At 50.2% G+C, this 15,360-nt stretch overlaps 1 protein-coding gene across 17 annotated transcripts in view; it reads right to left on the reverse strand.

The window, feature by feature from the left end:
* The window catches only part of LOC111159674 (calcium voltage-gated channel subunit alpha1 C), a 621,933-nt gene that overhangs the window by 48,213 nt on the left and 558,360 nt on the right, over positions 1–15,360 (reverse strand). For 13 of the 17 annotated variants that reach the window (XM_022522246.1, XM_022522241.1, XM_022522235.1 and 10 more), the window contains 4 exons: positions 8,626–8,658; positions 5,237–5,365; positions 2,928–2,993; positions 1,232–1,323 (listed from right to left, as the gene is read on the reverse strand). In XM_022522246.1, coding sequence (XP_022377954.1) covers positions 1,232–1,323; positions 2,928–2,993; positions 5,237–5,365; positions 8,626–8,658 — 320 coding nt within the window. The remainder of the gene's footprint in view (positions 1–1,231; positions 1,324–2,927; positions 2,994–5,236; positions 5,366–8,625; positions 8,659–15,360) is intronic. The other 4 variants (XM_022522244.1, XM_022522239.1, XM_022522237.1 and 1 more) reach the window with 1 other exon arrangement.

Below are 15,360 nucleotides of genomic sequence, written 5' to 3' on the forward strand. Positions count from 1 at the left end.
CAATTGAATCCCTCTGGTTCCTTCCATTTAGAAATTCCTCGTTCATTCATAGCGCTCTTCCATGGTGTTTTTTTTTTTTTTTAAACCTTCCTTCTTAGTACTGTTGTGGGTTTATTCTTTTAAGAAATACCTTCTGTCATTAAGAAATTTAGGAAAGGAGGGGAGAGGGAGCCATGTGCTCAGTCTTATATTTGTGTCCAGCTCTGGTATTTAAATATGGCACAGGCTTAAGTGTTGTTGTTAGATTGTGGTTTACAGTGGCCTTTGTGTTCTCAAAGTCCACCATCTGAGGGAGGTGGTAATGTCTCACTGATATTTAAAGTGTTGTCATTTCGATTTAATACATTTTGAGTAATAATGATACTTGGGCTTGAGTGTGGGGAAAGGATTCTGTAGAACTCAGTGAAGGTAGGGCTCTCTGAGAGAGTGGATCTCTGGATCTTCTGGAGAGGGACCCCAGGGAATGGCGGGGAGTTCAGTGCCTCTCCCAGTGCCATAACATGTAGAGTATATAAGCTGGAATGGATTTTAGAAATCATCTGGTCCAGGGATGGGGTAAATAGTTCTCAGCTACCAGCCCTGGTCTAGATGGTCTAGATAGTCTCCTCTAGCAGCCCAGCCTGTGAGGAACAGGAGAGTGAGAAGGACCAAGGGGACAGAGCAAGGGGGTCATTAGGAGTCAGAGGAGGAAGAAGCAGGCTGCGACATGGACTCACTCAGTCAGAAGCAGGCTGAGAAACACTCTTGACCCCAGCTAGGCCTGAGGCTGTGGCCTTCTGGGAAGGGTGAAGGCTCATGGCTGGCTTAATGAGGAGGACACTAGGTTCACGAGGACATAATAACCAGTAGAGCACATGGCATTGACATTGGCAGCTGTACTTGTTTGCAAGGGAACCGAGACTCAGAGAAGTTAGGTGTCTTACCCAAAGCGAATGTGTCACAGACTTGGCTTTGAGCTGTTTGGCTTCCAGACGAGGGTGTTGTCAGTGTTTGACTTGTGATCCTCTAGCATTTTGGTGTGGTTACTGGCAGGTTTGTCAGTGACCAGTGTGCTGCTCAGTGGGAAGTATTACAAATAGCACGGAAATGCCAGCTTTCTAGTGCAGGGAGGGAGATCCAGCATCCTTTCCCTCCTTGCCCGCTCCCCTGGAAAGGTTCCCTTGCATTCTACGTCCAGACCTCAGGGCTGTGTCATGGAGGTGTTTGTAAGCATCTGTCCTCAGAGACTCACCTGAAGAGAAGCAGCACAGCTTGGGGGAAGGTCTGGAAGTTGTTGTTCCGATTGATCTCTGTGGTGTCATTCAGGGCAATTTTCCCAAACACCTAAGCAGGGAGAGAGAAGGTAGATTCAGCGAAGTGTGGGCAGACAGCGTACTAGTTCCCACTCATTGTTCAGTGGTCTCTTCAGAGGTCTTGGCTGACTGGGGGTCAGGCCAGTCCAATAGCTGAACTGAGTCCCCTGATGTGACCCGGCAGGGCCTCACGGGGGCAGGAACCTGCTGCCTCATCCAGCCTCTGATCTCCATCCACCACACTGGACAGGTGTAAGAATAAAAATACCCAAGGGTCCTCAAGAGAGGTCCTGCCGGGCCACGGGGAGCTGGGCTGAGAGCAGGTGAACACTGCCACCAGCCCCGTGCTTCTGTGTGGGGACAGAGTGCTCTCAGGTGTCCTTTTTGGCTACAGATTCTTGAGAATATATATTTTTTCTCTTTAAAAGACTTTATTGAGGAATAATTAACAAACATAATTGTATATATTTAAAGTGTACGGTGTGGTGGTGATTTGATGTACAATGCTTGTAGAATCATTACCAAGACCAAGGTAATTAACACATCCATCACCTCCCACAGTTAACATAGTAGCTGTGTGTGTGTGTGTGTGTGTGTGTGTGTGTGTGTGTGTGTGTGTGTGGTGAGAATGCCTAAGATCTACTGGCAGCCACTTCCAAGTACACAGCACTGTTACCAATTACAGTCACCATTAGGTCCTCAGAACTCAAGCCTCTGGCCTCCTTTTCATTGCCATTTCAGCCCAGATGTCTACTCTTCCAAATTCAGTTCTTGGATTTTGGCGCAATCTGGGATGTGGGCAAGCTTAATCTATCCCTGAAATTAGTGGTCCCCTTATTTTTTGTGGCCTGTTAGAGCTATGCCTATCTTAGAAGCTGTTGCTCTTGGTGAGGTGGCAGGGTGGCTCTTCTTATCTAAGATTCTGGCCTAGGATCCCGGGGTCTTTCTGCAAAGAATAAGCAGGGGAATCTTCCTTCAGGAGCCACTAAGGAAAAGTCCTGGCTGGTGTGAGTGCTGGGCTCTGGCGCTCTCGGGTCCCCCCAGGAGAGGCTGGCTGGAGAATGCCGCAGGCTTGGAGGTAGGGGAACGTGCAGTGGGCACCTGTGAGGGGAGGCCCTTGAAACTGCTGCGTGTTTGATGGGGAGAGCTTGCCAGCCTGACTCCCGCCTTCCCTCCTCCCTCCCTCCCTCTCCCTCCTCCTTCTTTCTTTCCCTTTCTCCTCCACCCCTCTCTGTCATTAGCTCCTCCAGAATGGTGCTGGGGTGGGGGATAGTTCTCAGGCTGTCAGACCTGGGCAAGGGGAGGGGTGCTGTTTGATACACCCTCCGTGTTGTTTTCTGGAAGGACCTGTCTCTCCTGAGGCCCTCGGTGTCAGTCCGGGAGTGGTTTTCCCTACAGAGAGCAGAGACCAGGCCCAGGGCAAAGGGGAGAGAAGTGAGGGCAGCGCATGGCCATTCACCCTGCCAAATGCAGGATGCCATTTGAAGGGACTTTCTAATTCTTCTGACTTTCTTGGCCTCAGAAGTGGAAGCAGAGGGAGGGAGCGTCAGGAGCAAGAGGGAGATGTCTAGGAACATGGGCCTGGGAGGCGGGAAGAGAAGTAGAGGCCGAGGAGCAGTGGGCCGGCTGTCCTACCTGCATCCCGATCACCGCGTAGATGAAGAACAGCATCACTATTAGAAGAGCCACATAGGGCAGGGCCTGGAAGGAAGCACAGGAGACAATGTGAGGCTGGTGGGAGATGGCTGACTAGATCCCTTCCCAGGGGGTGTTGTGACCTGGCTTTGGGGGGCCACTTCCAAGAGCCCCCACAGAAGATCTGGGCACCAGGAGAAGGCCTGAACCATGGCACTGACCTCTCATTTTCCCTTGGTTTCAATCACCTGAGAAGCAGTGTGGTGCACGGAGATAAGCAGGCTGCAGAGTAACAGATACATATAGTAGGATACCGCTTTAGTAAAAACAATCAAGCATGAACAAATGTCCTCTGACTAGACAGGGCTTTGTTGAGTAGGGAGAAAGCCGTGAAGGATACACCCCAGGGTTTCCTGGGGAGGTGTGGGGTGGAGGCAGGTTACACCCTTCCTTTACGTAGCTCGATGATATCCCTCTAGTCATAAGAAAAATAATTACTAAGGAGAACTTAAGTAGAAGAAAGATCATGGACTCAAATCTGATTTCTGTCACTTTCTCATCATGAAAGCTTGGCCATATGACTTAACCTCTCGGAGCCTCAGTTTCCTTTTCTAAAAAGTGAGAAGAGTAATGACCTCTCAGGGGTTCTGTGGTGTTTAAACAATAGAAGGCTTACAAAAGGCTGAGTGCGATGCCTCCCACGTATTCGGGTCCCATATATTTTATTCACTCCATGTATGATCTGCCTGGCAGCTCAGACAACTTAATTTTCTAGAGTCCCTGCCGCTTCTCCTGGGGAGAGGCCTTCTGGGGCTCAGGGCCTATTCTGGAATCTGGGGGGCCACACGTTCAAGGCTAGGAAATGCCTTGCCAGGCGTCCAGTCGCCACTAGATGGCACTGCGAGCTCACACGGATGGGGCTTCCATTAGGTTGGAGCTGGGCTCCACGTTCAAGCCCCTCCTCACAGTTACCAAGGTCTGTCGCCTTTTCCTAGGAAGTATGTATGTGTGTGGCGGGGGGGAAGGAAGTACGTTGGCGGCCTCTATAGTCATCATGGTCATGGGATTCCACGGATAGGGTCAGCCCCCAGTACTGCTCTCCCTAGAATCCTCAGATTCCCAGGGACTGGGGAACCGGCTATGGCATCTACCGGAGTAGGTGGGGTGGGACTGGGCTAGCAGGGAGGGCAGCTGCAGCTCCTCAGGAAGGCCTGGTGGGCAGAGGGCTGCCTATGAGGAGTGCAACCAGGCTGGGCCAGTCAAGGGCCTGGGCCGATGAGTCCCAGGGCAGGAGGCTGCCTGGAATGGTGTTTGTGCCTTTGGGAGAGGATTCCAAAGCAAGGCAGGCACCGCCGCAGAGCACTGCCTCTGGCTGCACCTTCAGTTCTGGGCATATTTGGATCAGGGACCTCCTCTGTGCCTGTAACTGGGCTCAGATTGGCTAGAGTGGGGCACGTGGAAGGAATCCTTCAGTGTCGGGAAGCCGGAGAGTGGTGCTTCCGTGGGCAAGGAGAAGCTGCTTTCAGCGTCGGGCTAGGGAAGAGCGTGGATGTTCATGCAGGGGTCCCTACGCCACTCATCTTCAAGGAACTCAAGTGACCTCACGGAGTCTGCTTCTCTTTAACTTCAAACTTACATAACACTCTTCAGAGATGGCCAGGGGCGATCATTATTCTGTTTTCACAGATGGAAAATAATGGCTGAGAAAAGAGAATTGATCCTATAGTTAGGCAACCCTGGGCCCCTGGGAGGGGACCATGTCTCCTTGAATGGAGTGACACCAGGGTCCTAGAGAGTTTGGCTGAGACTACAAACAGGTGTGGACAGCAGACATTACAGAAATGCCTATTGGGAGGAAGGTGACAGCTGGATCCTAAAAATGCTGAAAGTGGGAGGGCCCCAGAGGTTATCAGATCATCTGGGCCCATGTTTTTCAAATTTTTTCCACCACAAAACCTCTTTGTGCAGTAAATTCTTGCGGAAAAATGCACGGATGAGAGAAGAAAGCAGAACCACTTTAGCCTCTCCTTTACCCCAGTTTTTGGGGAAATCTGGGCCTCCAGGAGCATGCTTTTGAAAAATACAGATGGAGTCCTGGGGCCTCATTATAGACAGGAGGAAAGCAAGGGCATAGAGGGAGGCTGCGGTCACACAGCTGCTGAGTATCGAGGTAAGGCTGGCCCTCGACTCAGTGGCACTGCTTCCTGTTCAGGGAGCCCCAGGGGAGCTGGGTGCAACCCCTGGTGCAGCACCCACTCTGGGAGCCAAGGATGCTCTTCTTGCAGCCCACTGAGGGCGGAGGTGGTTACCTGGAAGGACTTGATGAAGGTCCACAGCAAGGTCCGGATGCCCTCCCCTCGGCTCAGCAGCTTGACCAGGCGCATGACCCGGAAGAGGCGGAAGAAGGTGATGGAGATGCGGGAGTTCTCCTCTGCGTTCTGGAATCCATTGGCAATAGGAGGTGGTAGTTAACACAGCAACAGAGAGGGGCGGGCAAGAACGAGGTGGGCCCTGCTCTGAGCAGCACAGCCCTTGGTTGGGGAGGAGGCCGGGCAGGGCAGGGCAAGGTTAGCTGCACTAGCTTCTCTGCCCTGGGCCATGGATGGGGAGGCCAGCTGCCCCCCTCTTCCATGTAGACAACCCAGGCCTGACAACCTCGGCAGAGCCAAGCTGTGCCCAGGCCCCTGAGCCTATGACCCCGTTTATCAGTTCTCCCCTTTTCCCCTTCACTCCTGATTCTTAACCCCCTGGGTGGAGCTACCGAAGACTCCATAAGGAACTTCCATATGCTTTGAAATCTAGGCCGAGAGTGAGCTGCCTTGGGTGCACCCACCCTCCGCTGCGAGCTGAGATCGCAGCCGCAGCCTACGGTGGGCCTGGCGGGGTGACGTGCATCCCGAGTGCGATGTGGCGCTCAGCAAGGTGGCTGAGTGGGTCGTGGCCTCCATCCCAGCCCGAGGGGTGATGGCACTGGTGGGCAGGGAGGGCTGACAGAGAATAGGGCTGGAGTGGGGTGCCCACGGCAGGGATCTGGTGCTCTGGCAGCTCAGGACTCCGGAAGTCTTGTTGTGCCACCTCTTCCCACATGGCTGCAGGGACAGTGGGGATAGGGGTGTTGCTTAGCCCGCAGAGAGTGTCTGTTTGCAAGCCCTTGCCTCACCTCAGACGCTGAAGCTGTTCCCCTGTTACTTCCCTCTGTTGTGGGGCTTCTGGGAGGCCCCAACCCTTTCTAGACTGTGGGAGATCCTAGAAGGGGTGGGAGGCACACTCGAAGCGAGCCCTAGATAAGTCCGGGTCCAGGTGTAGGAGGACAGAAGGATTCTGCTTAGGGCAGATCATCTCCTCAGGGTAGTCCTGGAGCCCAGGGACAAGGGGAAGGCGAGGAAGAACTGGATCCGGGCCAAGCCAAGTGGAGGCAGGAACCCGGTGCAAGGGCTGCTGGAGTCTGCTGGCCGAGGGCCCTCCTCAACGTGTGGGACCCGGAGGGCCTGGGGCTGAGGCACGTGCCAGGCCAGGACTGTCCTGTCACCTTCTGCCTCCAGACCTGAGAACAACACGGACTGACCACCTCCCCCAACCCTCCTCCAGCCCGTGCTGGCCAGAAAGCTGGTGCTGGGAGCCCTCCGCCCATTCCCCAGAGCTAGTGCAGCTCACCCAGCCCTTTTGGCACCAGGAGAGAACGGACCTTCAGGCTTCCTGTTACTGATCCTGTCCCACACGACCCTCAAGGGAAGAGGAGTCTCCAGGTCACCGGCAGGGAGGATCTGTGCAGGCCCCTCCACTTCTTGCTTTTCTGCTTTCTTTTGAATCATTTCAGGCCAATCGTCCCTGACAAGGTCCACACCTTGTTTGCCCCCCCTGAAAATCCTACTAGCGCCAGTGCCCCTGAGGGCCCCCAGCGGCCCTTTGTTCTAACCTGGTAGCCTGCTGACTGTCACGGACATGGCCAGTGGTTTCTGAGGCCACCCATCTTATTCTTGCTCCGTACGGGAAACCCACAAGGGTGGCGGAAAGCTCCAGAGGCGGTTGCCCCTTGCCCACACACCCTCGTTCTGCCCTGGGAGGGCTGTGCAGAATCCATGCCGGAAGGGTCTCTCCTACTCTCTGGACTCCCCAGACTGGGGGAGAGTCACAGTATCTCTTTGAGTTTCAAACCAGAGCTGCCTCAGATCTGCAGAGGGGGTCTGTTCCCCTCAGGCAGGGTGACCTGTGGGCTTGGGGTGGGGGGCTGCTCCACAGGCTGCTCTGGAGCCCGGGAGGGACAGCCAGCCGTAGCCCTGGTCCTACCCCGGGGCCCTACCCTGCCTGCCTATTTTGAAGCCTTTGATGCCCTTAATCTCTGCATTTCTATCATCCATGTATCTACTTGAAATTCTATTTTCTTTCCTTAAAAGGAGGTTGTGTTCCCCCAGAGGAGTAGGCAGAGAAGGCTCAGGGTTTTATAACTCAGCTGTCAGTTCCACCATATTTGGGAAAGGAGAAAAAAGAAGAAAGAACAAGCTGAAGTGGGGAAGTTCAGCTGCGAGTGTCAAGAGTTTGAGAAGTTGGTGCCCCAGCACAGAGTTGAAAAAGAAAAGTCAAGCGTGCAGTTTAAGTTCCATGCTGGGTTCAAATCCCCCACCCAGTAAACTCGCTCCTCCCCCCCACCCTAGTAGCTGCAGTTTCCTAACACTCTAGGAGGATAAACACATTTCTACAGAGACACAGAAATGTCCTCCAAAAAACCAAATGACAATGCAGGGAGTCAGGAGACCCCAGGGGCCGCCTCTGGGAAGTAGGGTAGGATGCCCAGGTTCAGCCTTTTCCTGGGCGGCCTTCCAGCCAGCCTGGGAGGGGCTGTGTTAAGAAAGCACCACTCGCCGACCCAATCTTGCCCCCGTCCGCTGACTTTCAGGGAATCAACCCACTCACTTGTCCTTTTAAAAACTCACACTTGACTCCGTTTTGAAATGTGTGATGGCAGATTTTTAGAGAAGCCTGTTCTAAGGAGACGTCAAGGTCACACCTGGCAGCTTCTATCACTTTAGGCAAAGCAGATCACAGTCCTATATCAGGAATGCTCCCATCAAACCCCTGAGTTTGTTTTTCTGTGTAGCCTAATTTGAACGAACTTCAGGAATTTAGAAAAATTCATACCTGGATGTTCAGCCACACTCTCAGTGATAGATTCCAGCTTACAACCTTTTACTGTGGCCTTAAACTCAGAGCACACAGGAGGCCAGTATTTACAGACACTGGATGGTTCATGGAAGTCATCGCCTGACTTTCTGTCTCCCGCCTGGGTCATCCCTCTCCTTCCTCTTTTCTGCAGAGCCCCTGACCGTGGCGCTCATGGGAACCCACTGCAAATTTCCCACATCGGATTAAAGCTAGAGACTTTAGTCCGTGGAGTCCTCAGAATGTTTAACAGGAAAAGACCCTTGGGTCCACTTCTCTCCTGGTGGCTCATTAGATGGTCAAGATCACAGTGAACGATCACCCAGAGGAAAGCTCAGGGAGGGAAAGGAACACCATTACACAACAGCACGTCACAGCTCACACATGACCGGGCAGGCGAGGCGCAGGACAGACATGGCGGCTACATGCAGTGGGAGTGAGGCTGGGTTCCCAGAGATGCCGGGCATCAGGGTGGGTGAGAGTGGGGGTGTTAGAGGAGGGTCACAGAAGCTAAGAGCGTGGTCAGGAGGGTCGGTCTTACCATAAAGGGAGAGCATTGGGTATGTTCAGCTGGCTTTAAAGAAAGGCAGATAGAAATAAGCTGTAATGAGTCTCCAACGAAGATGCCTGGTACTCTAGGTCTTGGCTAACACAGGAGCAACACCGTGGCAGGAGAGGGCAAAAGGAAACAAGTGAAAGAAATACAAAGCACAGGCCTGGCAGGTTCTGGGACATCACTGTGAGTGTGGGCTCTGCACAGATGGGTCTCCTCTCTAGGGATGACCCGAAGGCATTGTCTACTCAAGACCATTGCTGGCCACGGATGAAATAATTCATGCGCTTGTTACACAGGAGGTCTTCTGAATTTTGTGGGGGTAGGTTTTTTTTTTTTTTTTCCCTAAAATGAGTTATGTGTCCTAAGATAACCTTGGAGGGGTTGCACTTTCTGCATTTTAACTCACCCCAAGCATTGCCAGCTGGAGGAGAAAGGCTTTGCTTATGTCCCAGTGCATGTCCCTGCCCAAACATTTGTGAGCAAAGGAGGTCAAGGACAATGACCCTTGAATTTGAGGGGAAAACTCAGTTTTAGTTTTCACTGAGGAGGCCCCAAAGAGGTGATCTTCAAGCTCTTCTGTATCAGGGCTAGTCCTCAAGCTCAGGTTCAGGAGGGAAATGACCCCACTCAGCTACTAGTCTATAGGTGTGGAGAGCCTGGCTCATTGGTGTGAAACAATGTTTCTTACATTTAAAGCTCTGCACATAATTTAGGATGTTATTATTAACACCCAAAATAGCTGTTCTCATGGGTCTGACTGCTGAGTTCATTTTGAGGCAGGAGCTGAAGAAACCGGCCACTAGTGAGTATCCCACATCCACCTCCGTTCCTTGAGCCCGTATCTGGGAAGGTTCTCCTATGCTTTGGGCTCCAGCTCCTGATTGGTCTGATCAGAGCTCAGCTCCTGATTGGTCCTGATCATTTTGAGCTGTTAACTCTTTCTAGAAGGTCCTGACTTTGCTTTTACCCTCCACTTTCAGATGGTTGCTCTTGTGTTTCTGTTTTTAAGGTATAAACGAGGAAAACATGTAATGCAAGTTTTGAAGGATGGAAATGTGCACAACTAGACATTTACTTGCAGACTGAAAATACTTCTTTGTTAATGAATTTCTCAGCAAATTCCTTTTCTTCCCTACAGCAAATTGGTAAGATGACCTTTTTCGGGAATGATGAAGATAAAGGGTGGGGCAAGGGAAGAGAAGGGGAGGGACACCTCTCCAGTCCCTTAGAGAGCACATTGTAGATCTTGGTTTCTGCTTCAGGAGGAATACCAGCTGCCAGGTCAGTCCACAGGCCTGAAGCCTGTGGAATCACTAGAATTTGGCTAGCAGGCTGAGAAAGAACATAGAAACTCAGATGCACGCATACACACACACACACACACACACACACACACAACCACACACGGAAGACATCTCTAGCTGCTTGGGTGCTTGTCCTCCCGTCTTAATAGCTTAGGAATTCTGTGTTTCTAGAGCTTCAGTAGGGGAGGGAGTGTGAGGGTCAGACGGAGACAAATCTATAGTACATGCAATGCCAGGGCATCAGAAGAGTTCCCAGCAGGCCTGGGCTGTTGCTCTCCTCTTGGATCTATCCTGAAAACTGTCAAAGCTCCCCATCACTCCTAAGAGAGTCCTCTGGGTTGACCACATCCAGAACAGGACCAGAAAGACAATTTAGAGAACCCATTTGTGTCCATGTATTCTAATAACCTTGATTATATCTTAGTATTTTAATAAGATGTACTGAGAATCCTTAGGATACAGCTCTGTAGTAGGAGTTAAGAAATCAAGAGGAGCAAGGAGGGCAGTAGAGAGAGGAAGGATGGGGCTCTCTGGACTCCTACTTGGGGTTCCCAGCACAGGTAATGATAGCTCTCCTAAGAGTCTCACTTTGGGAGAATCTGGAGAGTCACAGACTATTTTCTTTCTTGGGCGTTAAGCTATGCTATTCAGAGGGCACTTTTGACCTGCTATAGCAGTATTTATCAATGTCTCATGTAGGCCTGTTTATATTTGAAGAACAATGTTCATAAGATCCATGATCTCAAAAATAACTAACCATTCATAATAAAATCAGAAAGCAACCACTGGGTGATTTCTAAGTGGAAACGATAGGAAAAAGCATAACGTAGAGCCCTCGCCCTCAGAGAAGCCACAGTCTACTGACACACTGCCAACCCCATAAGGACATTTCCTAGATGCTCTTGTGCAGTCATTCCAGTCTCTGGTATCCTGCCCAGAAGCAAGTGGAATCCCTTGGTGAGCTAGAAGGGGAGACTGGACCCACTGGGTCTGGGCATCTGCACCTTTAGCCCAGAGCCATGTTTGTGCTGTTTGCCACTCTCTGGGATTCCCTGGTACCCTGTCTTAAAAGACCACCTAGTGCCGCTTCTAATTTTTGAGCTAAATTCAGAAATGGCTGGTAGCCCAGAGTACTCACACCCTTCACCTGTGACCCTTTCTCAGATTTGTTCCCAGTCCCCCTGAGGTAGCTTATAGTTCCTTCTCTGTGGTTCTCCTGGGGAAGAAGGGCAGAAAGATTCCCTAAAGACTCATGCCCCTGAGCCTGGGGACCCACCCACACTACCCTTCTAGATGGAGCCAGCAGAGCTGCTTACCTACTTTGAACATTCTGGCCGAGTCTTCCTATGGTGTTCTACCCAGTCATGGTAGGCACTGAGCGGCCAATGATTTCATCTTTCTGTTCTAATGATCTGGCAGTTTCCAAGGGGTTTAAAGATATTGGGCAATTAACTTAATTTGTTTGTGTGATTGGCATAAATGAAATAAGGTGAGGCAGAGGTGGAACATTTTCAGAATGAGTCCTGGCTAGTGGTTCCAGCTAACAGGCTAAGGGCAGATTGAAAGGAAAACCCAATCACCTTACTTCTCTGTACTTACACATTACCTAGGTTTGGTATAACTGGCAATGACAACATGAGTGGCATTGGGCAGCAAATAGGAGATATTCTCTCAAAAACTGTCTTTCTGAATTAAGTACAGGATCAAATGAAAAGTTATCACTCAGTGGATGAAGTCTTAGTTTCCGGAATGTCCTCACTGCTCCTTTTCATTGGGGGACCATCTTTAGACCATGCATAAGACACTGAAGGATGAAACTCAGGAAGCATCAGAGGCTGGTGAAGAGAGGGGATGGAGGAGGGGATTTTTCCAGTTGTTAACATTACATAGTCTCTGGTGAACTAAAAGATTGTTGAAAAATAGCTCTTAACCATATAAAAAGGAGACCTTACCTTACCTTTCCTTTCCTTCCTTCCCTCCTTCCCTTTTCCCTCCCTCCTCTTTCTTTCTTTCTCTCTTTCTTTCACATAGCCAGGAGGCAAGGATTAGTAGGGATTGAAGGCTAAGTAGTAGATATCTAGGCTATAATATTCAACCAAGCTGTCTTCAAGGATATTAAATGCAGGTTACCTTCTGATTCCCTCCAGGGAAGGCTGGCTCTTGGCTAGGTCATGAACAAGCCCCACAGAACAGGTCTGCACAATCCATTGATGCCATTGAGACAATGGGTATAATATTAGAGTTATTGAAATTCTACATTCCTCTGGAACATGAGTCAAAACAACGTCACAGGAGCACGTAAGTCTTTTACTAGCTGCCCTGCTACAGAGCTGTTGATTTTTTTTTTTTAAAGTACTCTTGTCCAGAACTTAGGGAGTAGATCAAATATAAATTCCATTTCAGACCACATGAAGATCTGGGTCCAGCTGGCATCCCTCCCTACTCCCCAAACTCCATTCTATGCATTCACTGCCTCTAATCTCATCTCAGTTTGATCTGCAAGACAGGAAGTCTGGTTCAGTTACAAGAGTGTCGTGGGATGGTGGAAGGCTGAGAGGCTGGGGTTTTGTTAGTGAAAGTCCAGTTATCTAAGTTGGGAGGATGATTATCAGTCTGGTACACATGAAGAGAGGCAAGGGTCAGGGGCTTCAAGAGACATTGACGCCACCTTCATGGTCAGGAAGTGTAGGTCAAGTGTAGGTTAAGATGGGGAGGTCTTCATTATCCTTTTATCTCCTCTTCCAACCAGGAACTAAACTGTGGCCCTATAGATGTGGAGGAGGTGGGAGATGCTGAATCTTAGAGCCACCAGAGATGGCAGCAGGGGAGAGAATTTTAAGAAGGCCAAAGTAAAATATGCTTTAAAACTGGAAATCCTCTGAAGTTGCATGAAGAACTTCTTTGCTAGGGAGACGCAAAGCTTAAATAAGCACAGGTCAACTCGGATACACAGAAGCTGAGGGTAGATGGCAATGGCTTTCAGATTTCAAATTTAAGCTGAGGGTAGAAGGCAATGGCTTTCAGAGTCCTTAAAGGAAGGAATTATAGGTAGTTGAAAGCAGTTCTTAGATAAAATTTCCATTTTGGTCTGTGGAGGAGGTCTTTGGTCTTTGGAGATGGATCTGTGGAGGGGGGTTCTAAGGAAAAGGAAAGAAGGGGGGATTACAAGGGAGGCAGAAACACTGCACAGAAAAGGGCAGGGAAAAATGAAAGAGGCAGTGGAAAGAGCAGCCTCTCTTTTCCCTTGTCCACCTGTCCACCATGTTGAAGACCTCCTGGCTTGCGTCTGTTTCCCATGGTAAAATTCTAGTCAGAAGGAAAAGGGCCCTTCTTGAATCTTTGTGATTATAGACACACAGTTGAAATGCCTCTTTGGAACTTCCTTTAAGGTCTTTGGCCCCAAGGGAACTGGTGGAGAGGTACAGAGCATGGGGGTTGCTGGTTCCTGGCTCACTCTTGCTCCTCCAGTCTCTGTGGGTTAGACTGCAGAAGGTGGACAGCGGTGACCACTGTTATTAGCTGCCCAGTGGCTAGCTCACATGGTTAGCCTCAGGGGTCGCTGTGTTAGTCACCTGGAGCCTGATGGCTCCCCAGGTGTTATTACCCGCCAATAATTCATACTAAACAAGAGTGATGAAATGGTCAAGGTAGTTTTATCTTCCTTTGGGGAGGACAACCAGTATCCTTCACTCAAATGACAAACAGAAGGAACCCATGAAGAATAAATGAATGAAATCACTTTGTCAGCAGCGATAACAACATCAATGAACTCTCTTTGAGAGAGAAAGGGAGAGAGAGAGAGAGAGAGAGAGAGAGAGAGAGAAAACATAGAAGCCCAGAAGGACAGAGAAGAAAGGGGGACAGAGAACAAGAGTATTACTAAAAGAAAAGACACACTAAATAGAAAGAGTAAATGGTGCAGGCTATACCTTCTAGTGGTATTCGTGGGCATTTTTGAACCCACCTGGGTCATAGATCTCTCACATTCTCTTCCAGCTTATGGAATGTTCTAGATCCCTTTGCTTGCAGCTTTCTGGCAACCACACTGACAGTAGCTTGCTAGCCTGTGGGAACTAAAGCAACAGACACTGGCTAGGCCCAGATGGCTGTCTGGCCAAACCAAGGGAGTATTGTGACAGTTTCCTTCCACTCTTCTATTTTAGGGGAAAGGAGAGGGCTGTGTGTGGACAGAAAAGATGAGAATAGGGAAGGAAAGGGAAGAAAATTAGAGGAAAAGAGAAAGTGAAGGAGGCAGAAGGCAGAGGGCAGATGAGTCTTGCTGGGTAATAATGGCCTAAACACTCAGGTGATCCAACGCAGGCTGAATTAAGAACCCCAACCAGGATGTCCAGACAAAGAGAGGTTCCCATGGACCTCTCAGGTCAAACCTGCAGGGCACTTCTCAATGTCACAGCTTTGGAAAAGTTTGTCTACCAGGCCACTTTATTGGGCCTGACTTCTTATCGCAGCTGATCTCACAGTGCTCTGTGGTCGGCCGCCCACACAGCAAGCCTTGCCTCGCCTTGCAGAGGCCTGGGAACTTTCGAAATGACTCCTGCATTGCCAGCTAGACTGCTCATAGTCAGACACACTGCTAAATCTCCAGAGGCCGGCTTTATTTCCAAGCAGAGTAGAAAACTGCCTTTGTAGAGAAGCTGGAGGATGGGGGTAGAGACTCTCTCACTCAGGTGTCATGTTCCCAAAAGTCTTACATTAGACACACCAGATGTCCCAGATCTCCAGTCTTTAGGTTGAGCATTACTGCCTTCTCTTTAAGGGCAACGTTTCTTTTTGGAAGGGTAGTTTACTTAGCCACTACCACCCTAGTAAGAATTAGTACATTGGAAACAGGTCTCATGGTCGCCATGAGTTTTGTTGTGGGGCTGGGGGTGGTGCTGAAAGTGGGAAGGGGGCACGGAGGGAGATCCATGAGCAACAGAAGAAGGGATCCAACAAAGGGAAACAGAGGCGTAAAGAGGTGTCAAGGATCAAGTCTGTCCCACCCCACCCAGCTTAGCCTGAGACCACCAGTCTTGATTTAATCTCCCTTAGAGCCAGCTTTGGCCACACCGACCACTGTCATATATATAGACGATGTCTGGTTACATCACCTACACTAACGCACCTGATGGGGAGTCAGCGGCCAGGTTCTCGGTTGGCCTTGCTATTAGCAAGCTGTGAGAATGAGCGAGTTGTTTCCTGCCCCTGGCCTTCCATGTCATCTCATCTCTAACATTCATGGATGAGGCCCCCCGAGCCATTCTGGATGCCTCTTCTGCCCACACCCACATCCAGTCTGTCAGGAGATACTGTTCTATTTTCACAACAGATTGAGAATCTGACCATTTGGTACCACTTCCAGTGCTCCTGCTCTGTGGCCAGCTCCCCTCGTCTCCCATCTGGGTTCCTGCGTTTG

The sequence above is a fragment of the Enhydra lutris genome, unplaced genomic scaffold (genome assembly GCF_002288905.1).
Source record: "Enhydra lutris kenyoni isolate GAN:26980312 unplaced genomic scaffold, ASM228890v2 scaffoldscaffold69, whole genome shotgun sequence".
Lineage (NCBI taxonomy): Eukaryota > Metazoa > Chordata > Mammalia > Carnivora > Mustelidae > Enhydra > Enhydra lutris.